Below are 13,663 nucleotides of genomic sequence, written 5' to 3'. Positions count from 1 at the left end.
AGATACATTATTTCACATTTTTTTTATTTTTACTGGAGTTTTATTTTAATGAAATGAAAGCGAACGAAAAACATCATTTAAATCCTTCGAGCTTTCATATGAGAAACACAATTTAATTTTTTCTTTACTTTTTCTTAGTTCAAAAGTTTTATAAAAATTAAGAACACATCTATTTAAACATTGTATTGTTTCAAACAATTTTTTTTAAATTTTCTTTTAAATATTAAATACGTAAAACAAAATGAAATACATTTTTTAAATTCTATTAAGTTTTATTTAATTTTTTAAAAATTATATTGTTTCTATTAATTTACACAGTATAGCTAATTCTTAAAGCCACCAAAATTTAAATTTCGAAATTTACCTTAATTTTGTAATTAAATTGGTAACTCACATTATGGTTTGATCTATCATATTATTATATATTCTTGATTTTTTACTACTTTCTATAATTATCTTATTAAATGCGTACAGATAATACTTATTTAAATATATTTTCAAAGTGTGAATTTTATATTTCTTTATCTGCTTGTATTTATCTTCCTCTTTTGGAGATAAAAAAATCATAAACCTTAATTTAAACACATATACTTATATTTTATTTATTTACATATTCTGATTTTATTTCATTCAACTCATTCAATTATGAAAAAATTATTACTTGAAAGAAAAGTTAATATTTTTGCAAAATATTATACATATATTTAAGAAATTAAAGAAGAATTTTTTAGAACATACGAAATAATCATATATGTAATATAAATAACAAATATATAAAGAGCACTATAAATATATAAAATATTTACAAAATAATTTCCGTGTCGACAGTGAAATAAAATTACAAGGTAATATTATAAACGATCTATTTGTAAAAAAATTCTTTATTCTAATGATATCACATAGACGACGTTCCGACTTTTAGTTTGGGTCCTTATCAAGTCTCAAATATAATATGAAAACTTATGATATTAAGATATCTAATAAAACATTGTTGACAAGCCCGGTAACATAAATGTGCCCTGTCACCGGGCTTATCAATAACGTTTAAGTCTGATTTTTCATATCATATTTAAGACTTAAAAAAGACTCAAACTAAGGGTTGAAACGTCGTCTATGTGACGTCATCAGAATATAGATTATTTTTTGACAATTGGATTGTTTACAACATTACCTTGTAAAATAAAATTTTATTTTAAATATTTTAATATTTATCCTATATTATTAGACGTTTAATAAAAATTTGAGCTTTATTGTTGCATTTGTTAATATAAATTATGCTATTATTGCATCCTTATCAATTAAAGTAGATGAATTTAACTTCTCGTTTAAACAAATTATTAAAATTGTTTACATTTTGTTTAGCTATCTTTTTTCTTACTTCCTTTTTATTTGTGGATTAACAGGTACATTTAGAGCCAAGATTTCATAACGTTTAGCAATATTTTTCTTTCTTCTTTCTTTTGTAACTTTTTACTTTTATTATTGCTATAATTTGTGAAAAACTACGAAAAGATTAGGAAATAAATTATATACGACCGCGAAAAATATGAAAAATCTTTCGAATAAAAGAATGCAAAAATTTGTAAGTCAAACTTTTTATACAATAAATTTTTATTATAAAGTAAAAAATATGATATTATATTAAAAATATAATTCAATAAATATGTTGAAAGAATATTTGTGTTTTAGCTTTTGTATCACCTTTTTTCTTAAAGATAGAATTATCTAATCCTCATTATCATGCAAATATTATATTAATTTTGATTTTATATATTAATTTTATCTAATCATTAAAAAATTATGACATGAAAGAGAAATTAAATATTAAACATAAAATTGTACATTTTTGGTAGTCGGCATTTTGGAATTTAGAATTACATTAAATTTCATTATTAAAATTTTTATTATTTTACAAAAAATTAAAAACAATGTACAAATGTTATAAAGATATTAATAATATAATACTAATTATATTATAAACATTAATATAAAACAGTAAACTACTGTAATATTAATATTAGCATTTTACATTAAATGTACAACTAAATATGAAATATTTGACTTATTATTAATATTTAGTTTGCACATTTTATTTGTACATAAAATTATGTCTTATATTTATTTAATATATTAATATATAATAGGGCGTTATAGGTATAATCAATACACAAAAATTATATAAGAAATATATAAAACATTATCAATATATGTATAAAAAAATTATATTAAATATTTATGCCATATTATTAGACAATCAATACAAAAATGGAGGCATTACTGTTGCAGATGTAATGTACATGTTTTAATTACACCCATATCAATTCAATTAGACGATTTGAGTTTCTCATTTAAATTCTCATTTAAACAAATTGTAAAAAAATTGCTCCCGTTCGTGCAATTTATGATAACGTGTTATTAACTTGGTATAAATATAATTTTTGTATTTAGAGAGTGGCCTATATTTTTTCGCAAATTCATATATCTGAAATAAATATTATATTAATTTTGATTCTTTTCTTAAACAGAAATTTGGTTAAAAAAGTATAAAATTTACCTCGTCATATAATTGTTTATAAGTATATGCATTATTAATAAGTACGTTGAATGCCGTTGTCACACTGACTGGACTATAAAAAAATAGTATATGTATAGACATATAATAAAAACATAAATAGCCCTCCTGATTATAAGCAACATATATTTATAATATGAAAATTATTACCTGTTTTTGTAATTTATTTCATAAGACGTCAGTATTTCTTTAAGTACTAGAGTGTTTTTAGCATGTCTCGCAAGAGTAGAAAGAAACATATTAGTAATTACAGTATAAATTTTATCCTTATCTTTCTGTTTAAGCATCTTAGGATAACTCTTTCTCAACATGTCCTGTTTAAATTCTGGTATTACAGACCACAGATATTTAACGATAATATTAGGATTCTCAGAACAACTAAGATATTCCAACATTTTATAATCGGATTTTTCTTTGTACATACGAGATGCCATCAAATATACGGTATACCACATACTTTCGTTCGCTGTCTTTAAACCATTACAATATGTCCATTCCTCCCACCCAGGCGAAATTCTACGACAAACAAAAAATTAATGCAAAAAATGTAAGGCTTAATAATTAAAATACATCAGACAAAATGGGCTAAATAAAAGCTCAAGCATTGTAAATCATGTGCAAATATTAATGTCTAGTTTTTGATGACATATCAATACTTAACATATTGTTTTTTTTTGTTAATAAATTAATATTCTAGAATTTTTATTATGTTATAATTTTAATTCACCGAATTTTTATTATATAAATAATTTCTATTAGGTACAATTATATAGTTATTTACATAATATGTAGAAATAGGGTGAATTAAACTTATGTGCATAATTCAAGAATTCAAGAAATTCAAGAATTCAAATTATGTACATAATGGAAAACTAAATATTAAAATTATTTACATAAAAGAAATACGGCGAATTATAATTGTTTGTAATAGAAGTTAGGCGAATTAAAATTATGTAGAAATTCGGAAATTAAAGTTATGTACATAATTGAAATTCGGTAAATTAAAATTATGTACACTCGCGGAGAAAAAGCTCGTTTAGCGCGCGCTTATATTATCTAGTAGGTATGTTTAAGGGAACCCTCAGCAAATGACGAACTCCGACAAAATAGCAACACACATATCCAAAACATATGCACGTATACAAAATGCACGTACACATACGTACGAATCGTATTTCTAATTACACATTTTTATTAGACTTTTAATCCAGATTTAGAAGATAACAGTGCTTTCTTTCGTGTTCTCTAATGCCAAGGAATGTGCATTTTTATTCATACAAAGTGCATATGTTTTGTATAAAGCACATATCATGATAAGGTTGACAGTTTGTCTGCAATTCGAGATGTGATATCGAGATAAAAATAGGTAAGAAAAACTGTTATTTCTCATTTTTCATATAAAATCGAGATTCCCTGGGATTATTGATGCATTTATTGCAATTGTAGGGGAGTATTTTATATTTTGACAAATTAATGCAGAAAAATTCTAAAAGTACGAAAATGTACGACTGTGTCGATAAAACAGATAATCGTATCTTATGACCTTTTATTTTCCATAACTTTATATCTATAAGGATATAAAAAATATATACACATAAATAATTAAAATTAAAGATAAACTTACCTGTTTAATGTACTATTTTGTACATACAATTCCAATATCTTTTTGGCCATTTCTAAGCACTTATCAATATTGATAACACACCCCCATTTTGTGAGGTCCAGTTTTAAATTTTCATTAATTTTGCTTTGGAAGGGTTTCATTGGATTGTATATACCGTGGTATTCATATAAAAATGGATGTATGCCATTTTTCTTATATTCAAACATCTGTTTTATTTTAATTGAAACATCCTACAATTAAAAAGAAATATGTATTTTTATTTGATTATTAGATTCTATACAAAGTCAAATATAATATATGTGCAAAAAGATATTTTTGTTTACTAAAATTATTATATTTTAAATAATTTCATTCAGTGATTAAAATATATGATCTGAATTAACAAATTCATTTATATTTATAACGTGTAAATTAACTAATTCTTTTAATACCGTTTCTAGTAAATTAAAGTCGCTAATTTCATGAATTTTAACTTCACGCAATTTCAAAATTTGGATATGATATTCTAAATTATAATTCAAAATAAGCAAAAATTTGTTTTTTATGCAAAAGTTTATAAGAGAAACATAAGACAAGTAAAAACAAAACACTTGATTTCATTTAGAATAAAAAAAAAATGTAAGAATTTATTACAATTAAAAGCTGATAAAAAAATTCAATGATCTTTACATTTGTTAATATAAAATGATATGTCACGTAGACGTCTAATATAATAATACAATTTTGTTGCTACACGTTATAACTAGTAAAATACCTGGAATTCTGAAGAAAGATGACTGTCAGATACTTTCATAATTGCAAAATAGTTCGACAAGTATTCCAAAGCTTTGATCATAGGGTACCATACTAAATAATCTCTCTCTTGTCTCGGTAAATAGCTCGCAAGTTCCCAGAATATAGAAAAATTTAGTTTTTTCTCTATCATAAGATGAAACGCGTCATCGATTATTTGAGCTCGATTGAGAACATGTATACAAGTATAGCGTTCAGAATTTAAATAACGTGCAATTCTTCGCCAATTCTCTGGATCATAGTTGACGCGATAAAATCCTATTATTCAACAAATAAATTTTCTGGATTATTCATTTGAATAAATCTAATAAAAAAATATTTTAAATTATACATATTTTATTTTTTTTTTCAATTTAAGCACGTAAAGTTGTTTTAGAAATTAATATAAGAATACCTAAATATATCATAATAAAAATAGAAATATAATCAGTCATAAAAATATTTAGGTCATTATTATAAATTAAAAATAGGCTCCAAAAAATTAAGCAGATACATATTGTTTGAAACATAAATTTAATGGTAATATTTTTAGAATACTTTAAAAGAAAATTATTATATGTAATATACAAAACATAATTTCTATCTTTATAAAAAACATTTTAGAATTCAAATATTTAATATATAATATAGATGTTTTATATAATAAAAAAAATGCTATTAAGGAGATATGTTAACTCTGTCTGTTCTATCGACAAAAATATTTTTTTCATATAGTAAACAAAAACATGGATACATGTAATTAAATTTATAATTAACAAAAATATGTATACTAATAAGAATTCTTATGATATTTACCAGTTTGTTGTAGATTGACAATGACCCATTTATTTTGATTTCTAATGGGTATTTTCACTTCGGGATGTGATTCTGTTAAACAATGATCAATAGTTGACGATCTTATTTTGAAATCAATCTCCATTTCCGTAGTATAGGTGATGGGTATAAAAAAGATTGTTTGATTGAATGCTTGTTCTTTGTCTAATGATATATGCACGTAAGCTTCATTACAATCTCGTATCACATTTAGCACAGGACAATGCTTGTGTTGAGCCCAAACATTCATCATTTCTTGTACGTTTAGTTCGTAATTCTCAATTTCTGGTCTATCTATGTGAGTCTGCATAATCTCCCATAAATTACCGGGAATTCTCGAATTGTAAGTCAAACTGGAAATTGAATATTGTATAATTATATACCACATACAATATTATTAATTCATATTCTGAAAATATAAAATTATAATTACTGTTTTAATTACAAATACAGTTTGAAGGTATTATTTTAGGTATCAATTTATAAACAACTCTGAAAAAATATTCTTTGTAATTTAAAATTAAATTAAATACTTAAAACGTCGCTAGTGATATTTAAAATAGGAACAATATATTTAATTCGACCCAAACTAGCCAAGAAATTTTTATTTTATTTCCACAACGTTTCGACCATCTGTTTTTGGTACTTTTTAAGTAAAAAATTCCTTGATAAAAACGCAGTTAGTTGACACTGTTGTCATGATTATTAAACAATATGATTATCGGAATTTTTTAAAAACATTTGAAATAACTTTTGAAAGAAAGTAACCGCATCTTATCGTTAATAACGTAATCAAGGAATTTTTCACTTGAAAAGGACCAAAAACAGATGGTCGAAACGTTGTAGAAATAAAATAAAAATTTCTTGGCTAGTTTGGGTCGAATTAAATATATCGTTCCTATTTGTAAATTAATATAAATAAATAAATTTATTTGTACTTTGAGAAATTGTCGCTGTAAAAAAGTATGATATAATAACATTATTTGACGCTGATAAAAGTAAGGTAACTATTGATTGATACAAAAAAACTGTTTTAAAATTTAATGTTTCAATATAGATGCCCAAAAGGTAACCGACCCATTTATATAAAAGGAAATATTTTTCAAATAAAACAACTTTAATATACGATTAAGATCTCTTAATTTATTCTTTTTATCCAACTTTACAATTCTAAAGGGACGATGAATCTTTCTGTTTTATCGTTAAACGTAAATTTGGATTCGACCACACATAAACCTTTTTACTGGTTATAGAGATCCTTTAAAAACCTTTTCCACAATTAAAATAATAATAACGAACTGTAAATAATATAATGTAATGTAAAAATGATATAATTTTATGCAAAAAAGAAAGAAGTTAGAAAAAGGCCAGTACAAAAATGTAACCCTTTTGTTTTTTACTTGAAATTATTGCGCTCCCCGCATGTTAATATTTATAATACTTTAATTATGGCAAAATTTTTCAATCTGTATAGCCAATAAATAGAAACATGATCGAATTCAACTTTGCATTTTATCGATAAAACATATATTTTCTTAAAACTAAATAAAATTTTCAAATTATAAATTATAGATTAATTCCAGCTCAATACAAAGTGAGTTATACTAAATATAGTAAATAAATAAAATTTTCTTAACAAACAATCTATCTTCGTAAAATATTCGAACCGGTATAATATTTTAAAAATAAACTCGGGGTACAAACAAAATTTATATCCCGGATAAATTTATTAAATGATTTGATTAAAAAATTGTGGATAATTAATTAATTGACGAAACGCAATTGTCCAACAATTGCAATATAATAAAGTGTATTATACATATACATATTATTGCAATGTGTCTGTTACTTACTTCGAGGTTAGATATTTGCTGATACTATTCCAAAACACAGTATTGGGCATTACACTTTTTAACATGCGCCATACAACTGGTCCTATTATAGTATTATAACTTGTATAATTATATATAAATATACATATAATTTAATTATTTAATTATATGTATAATTAAATATACCTTTAAAAATTAAACATACGTACATATGTGCATTAAAAAATATATTAAAAATTATATATATAATAATTAAAATATATACGTATACTTAAATATATAACTTTAAAGTATAATGTAAGAAAAGTATGAAGATGAGGAGACACTTCACTCCTTAAGCTTGACCTTGACAAATGTTGTTAAGAGGGTGAAGACCGTCAACAACATTTAAAATAGCTATACACGCAAATATGCAAATAATATAATATTTACGGCAAATTATATGTTCAAAGTGTAGAGTTAAACACATATCCATATTGTCAATTTTATTTGTTAATAATTTTTTAATGGATAATGACCGGCTACTAGATTTTTTTGAAAATTCAGGGTCAACATATGTCAGTGTCAAGATCATCAGAAAGGTTTTCTCTCATTTTACTTTTACCAGATATTTTTACAGCTTAATTGAACAAACAAAAAATAAATGTAAAATTTAAATTATTTGTTATTACTTAGATGATTTCGATTATCAATTTTAATAATATTTAATTATATTATTTACAATTATTTACATAAAATTATATTTCTTTAAATAATAAAATTATATAATTTAGACACATATATACATACGTGCCTATAATGCGTACATACGTACCTATAATATGTTGACGAATAGAAAGTGAATTAAATTTAAATTTACTTATATCATTTGTAAATTTTTCATTAATATCAGTAGGATAATGTACGTCCAGATAGCGATATTCATGCTGATCTTGAATCATGAATAAACCTCGAGATTTTGGAAAAACCTACAAACAGAAAAATAAACTTCTATTACTTGCTTTATAATACGGACTGATATATGTAACTATTCGTTATTTCTAAAGAAAGTTTTTATATTTTTATATAATTTAATATTATATAACTATAATAAATAATTTAATATTATGTAAATATTATGTAACTATTTGTTATTTTTAAAGAAAGTTTTTATAGTTTTAAAAAATTTAAAATTATGTAATTTTAAAGTAATTATGAATTTGCATGTAATGTGTAAGTATATTTGAAATATAAAAATGTTATTCTAATTATTCAAGAGATAAACTTGCAAGGTACATGTATTTGCAAATTATAATATAAACTGTAAATATGTAGTTGTTATTTGCTCTATATAATGTAGCTTATTAAATTATTAAAATACTAAAAGATAGATATTAAATATATAATTTAAAAATTTCAGGAAACATTTTTTGGTATTTCTTCTATTTTGAACGAATAAAAGAGAGACAATTTCAAATCTTGTCATGTTAACACAATATCAATAGAAAATATCTTATAAATATAACTTTACCAATTTATAAAATTAATAATTTATAATAAATTTATAATAATAATATAATAACCTTTTCAATGATATATGATTCGATGAACCTAATGAAACCTTCGTTTAACAACCAATAATTATGCCAAGGATAGAAGAAACCGTCGAACCATTGATATATTATTTCATGAACTATTAAACGCATTGCTGTACTTTTATAGGCAGGATATAATTCTTCATTGTAGGTAATATATGTTTCACTGAAAATGGTTTATAACAGGATTATGTAGTTTTTGTTACATATATGCATTCTTAATTTGCATTAGAACCAGGGATATGCATTAAAATTTTTAAAATAGATGCATTTAAATGGATCAATATAAAATGTAAAATGCGTGTTTTGTATTTGATATACAAAAATACAGATATAAAAAACTATTTTGCATTTACATTTAAATGGATTTTTTTCGGACCTATATTTTTCTCGCCTATTTTTCTCCATATGTAAGTTCGAGATTAATTTATATATGGAACTTAGTAATCTCAAACCAAGAGATACAGTTTCGAAGAATTAATTTTTCGCGCTTGAGCTCTATTGGCCGATTTAAAATTTATATATTATTATTATATTTATATATAAAGTTTATACATAAAAGTTTAAAGAGAGTTATAGAAGCAAGTTTATAAAGAAAGAATGAAAGAATCATTTAAAAAGATTTATGAAATTTATAAAATGTAATATAAAAATGAAAATATAAATATAAATCATATCAGTAAAAAATCAATAATAAAATATAAGAATTTTTATATAGGTAAATATTTGAAAAATTTATTATTATTTTAAGAATTCATTTAAAATATGTCTATTTTCTATTTCTTATTTTAGATGGGTATTGCAAACATTTTGCATTTTTTAATTTTAAATTAACATCATCCAACTAATATGCATTTTCTACTTTTAATGAATTTAGACATCCATTTTGCACATTGCTAGTTAAACCTATGTATATTGCAATACATCTAATAGTGCAGTACATATAATAGTGCAAGAAAATTTCAAATATTTTTTCGATTTAAGATTATTAATTTTATCTAGCAGAAAATAATACTATTATATAATAATGTATATTATAATAACGCGCGCGAGCATATATCTTATTTTCGCTGTAATTTTTTTTTTTGATGTGACAAAATAAATCTATATCATTAAATTTCTCTGTAATTTCTAACAATAATCGTATAAAACACACGTCTTACTTTTTTTTTAGTTTTAAAAGCTGAAAATAAAATATATTTCAATAAATTATAATTATGATTAAATCTTAAAGGTATGCCTTGTAGAAATGTATCACTAGTAACGCCAATTAATCACTTATTTCGAGTACTTAAAATACTAATATACAGTAATTTAAGTACTCGAAATAAGTGATGAATTGGCGTTACTAGTGATAAATTTCTATAAGGAATGTCTTACTTGTAAAGTACCAATCCCCAAGTCTGCCTGATATTGCCCTCTAAATTCGGAAGAGCAACACAATCTACTTTAGGGCCTCTCCTCACAATATTCCAATTGTCATTTAAATACTTGGTTACATTTCCGAGAACATGTCGCGCAAATTTCATGTGTGGTACCAAAAGCGACCTGCTCCACGTATTGATTCTTATTTTCGAATAAGTAAAGTCATCAGAATCAAAGCTGATAGGATCTGAAGGTGTCATATCAGACGTCATCAGAATTAATGCCACTTCGTCACAATATGTATAAGGAAATGTGTGGAAATGCGTAAGCATCACATTATTAGATACAGATTGATTTCGTATCGGCATATTTGATAAAACTTGGTATCGTCTATCATGTTTTACTGAGATGTTAAGGGAGACGAAATCAGACGTGTTAAAACATGGGAATAATGGTCGTCCTTTTGTGGATTGGAACAAAGTGGCGATAAATCTAAAATATTTTAATAAAAAATTTTTAACAATTATTGGTACATGAATATACTATATGTGAAAATGGCATTTAAAGTTTACTGTGTTATATCTCGAAATCCAATGATTTTATTTAAAAAATGGTTTAAATAAGAGTTAAATGGCTTTAAAAGAAGTGTAAGATAGTAGTAAAGATTTAACCTAGGATACTCGTTTAAAGGACACATGAAGGTCACCTTCAATTTATTAAATGGAACATACTATTTTTAGTTACATATTCTTCTAGCTCATCTCAAGAGCTTTCCAAATGTTATAGTAAAATATTTAACGTAAAATATTACACGTTATAATAAACTATTTTTCTCTTAAATACTTTATGAGTCATAAAATTTGAAGTTAACAATTTTATAACATAAAATGTAAAATATCTTGTAAAATTATCGGTTTTCGGTAATCTTTTATCTTAATACTTTTATACACGGAATAATTAGACCAATCAGTTGATGCAAACAAAACAGATAATTGTTTAAAGTGGGACACCCTGTATATACGTATATATAATAGCTAATTTTTTAATATAATTTATAATATACTCACTTTTTATTTTCCTCTTCGCCTGTGTATAAAGTTTGTGAAAGTTCTTCCGTGTCAGTGTTTGTAAAATTAACATATAGAATATAAAATCCGCATTTCAAACTATTATCAAAAAATTCTTCGGCAAAATTAAGAACGGCCTTATTCTTATGATGGCTATTTGAACGTTTTAATACATAGATTTCTCCATTGTCAGATTTTAAATTAACTTCTGTCACATTTATATTTTCTGACGTAAGTAAAGTTATGTCTCGTGTAGACCAACTAATATAAGCACTAAGATTGACCTCTCCATGGGACACGTAACCTGGCTTCAGTGATAGCTTCAAGTCATAATGCAACGATTTCGTAACGTTCAACGAAATAGAGTCAATCACACTATGCTCCAAATTTCTCGCATTTTTATTGATAGAATAAGCCATTGTCATTACAAGGATGTATAATAAAATATTCAATGACACTTTTAGAAACATTGTGCCAAGTCTCGTTTCAGATATCTGCAAAAATATTTCCTTAAGAAGATTAAATAAAACGAAAAATAGAAGCAGAGCACAATTTATATATTACATGATGTAAAATAATAAGATATAATAAAAAATATAATGTAAAATGTAATGTATAAATATATGATGTTAAATAATGAAATATAATGTATAGTAAATGTAATACTGGCAATTTTAATGAAGAGAAAAGTATTTTTGTATAAATTATTGTATATTTTTTTACAGGTTCAGTAATTCGTTAATTTTGATATACAATAACTCTATTTTTATAAAATTAAAATATTTAATTGCTTTACATTCCAATTTTTTCAAAGAAAGGATGATCTTTATAACATAATTATACATAATACGTAACAAATTATTTCGTAAAATAATTAACGTAATTAATATAACATACATATCAACTTTCCTTTGTTTTTGAGTATCTAATTACTTTCCGAGCGATTAATCGCACATTTGGAATAAGTTATAAAATAAGTTCACTTGAGAGATATACATATATTATAAAGCTTATATGAATATTGATTTCTGAAATACTGAAATATTAAGCATAAAATATATATAAAATAATATATTTTAATGACTGCGAGCTTCCTTCATTGGAATTTATCATGCTTGATACTAATATGTTAATTATTATCACCAGATTTATGTCATTTGTAAGTCATGTACTTATACTCTAAAGAAACTGATAATAAACATGTTGATATTAAGTTTATTTGAAATTTTGTCGATGTATGTTTCATCAGCAAACCAAAACGTAATACATATTTTTCATTTTTACTTATTGTTGTAAAACATTTTTTAAAGTATAGTAATATTAATTACGTTTATATTTTTTTATTTTTATTATATTTAATTTAACATATGAGAAAATATTGCTATCTAGATATTGCTTCTGCTCAATTCATCAATTTTCTTCTAATGTGTCCTAGATCTCGCAATTTCTATTATTAAGAAATTTAAATTATAAATATAAATGTATTCTATTTAGATTTATTTTAATATATCTGTCTCTAGAATGTATATGTCCTATTAGAATATACGTCATATTTAATTTAACAAATTAAGAAACATTGATTATAGATATATAGATTCGTGAAAAAATGTAACAAATAAAACTTAATATGTCTTTAATTTCTAATTTATTATATAATAACATAATAAAAATTAAATTTGCTATTATAATTTACATTTAAATATTTTTATATTATTTTACATATGCAAGAAAATAAGATAATAATTGAGAAATATAAAAGGGGACTTATTTCAATATTATTTTAATATAATATCTTTTAGATACTGTAAAATCTGAGATAACGAAATCTTAATTATTATTACATAATTATATTTAATAGAAATATCTGAATTTTTGTATTCAACTTACATTGATTTATCTGCGTTTCTAGAATCACGAGCCAAATCACTTTAGCCAAAAGCGTATCGCGTATTTGTGATGATACCTCTTCAAAGGAGAGACCAGAACTGACGACGTTTGCGGGATGATATGAAATTCATAAACCT

The 13,663-nt window shown here is 23.7% G+C and overlaps 1 protein-coding gene across 1 annotated transcript; it reads right to left on the bottom strand.

The window, feature by feature from the left end:
• Positions 1 to 2,174: 2,174 nt before the first annotated feature.
• On the bottom strand, positions 2,175 to 13,616 carry LOC114934038 (aminopeptidase N-like). The gene is made up of 12 exons (XM_029306649.2): positions 13,527 to 13,616; positions 11,640 to 12,133; positions 10,588 to 11,064; positions 9,196 to 9,373; positions 8,448 to 8,601; positions 7,655 to 7,736; positions 5,784 to 6,154; positions 4,951 to 5,246; positions 4,197 to 4,426; positions 2,723 to 3,088; positions 2,555 to 2,627; positions 2,175 to 2,482 (listed from the first exon to the last, which is right to left on the bottom strand). The coding sequence occupies exons 2-12, from the start codon at positions 12,107 to 12,109 to the stop codon at positions 2,357 to 2,359; spliced, it is 2,823 nt and encodes a 940-aa protein (XP_029162482.2). The 5' UTR covers positions 12,110 to 12,133; positions 13,527 to 13,616; the 3' UTR covers positions 2,175 to 2,356.
• Positions 13,617 to 13,663: the final 47 nt, after the last annotated feature.

The sequence above is a fragment of the Nylanderia fulva genome, unplaced genomic scaffold (assembly GCF_048542155.1).
Source record: "Nylanderia fulva isolate GAGA-0341 unplaced genomic scaffold, ASM4854215v1 Scaffold68, whole genome shotgun sequence".
Taxonomy (NCBI): domain Eukaryota; kingdom Metazoa; phylum Arthropoda; class Insecta; order Hymenoptera; family Formicidae; genus Nylanderia; species Nylanderia fulva.
This window is presented reverse-complemented; position numbering and strand designations above follow the sequence as displayed.

Bases quoted from the DNA above. Each gene is read 5' to 3' on its own strand.
- LOC114934038 (XM_029306649.2), bottom strand. From the start codon at position 12,109: ATGTTTCTAAAAGTGTCATTGAATATTTTATTATACATCCTTGTAATG. The intron at 4,427-4,950 runs GTATTTTACTAG...TTTTAATTGTAG, and splicing joins ATCTTTCTTCAGAATTCCAG to GATGTTTCAATTAAAATAAA. The intron at 3,089-4,196 runs GTAAGTTTATCT...TGTTTGTCGTAG, and splicing joins CAAAATAGTACATTAAACAG to AATTTCGCCTGGGTGGGAGG.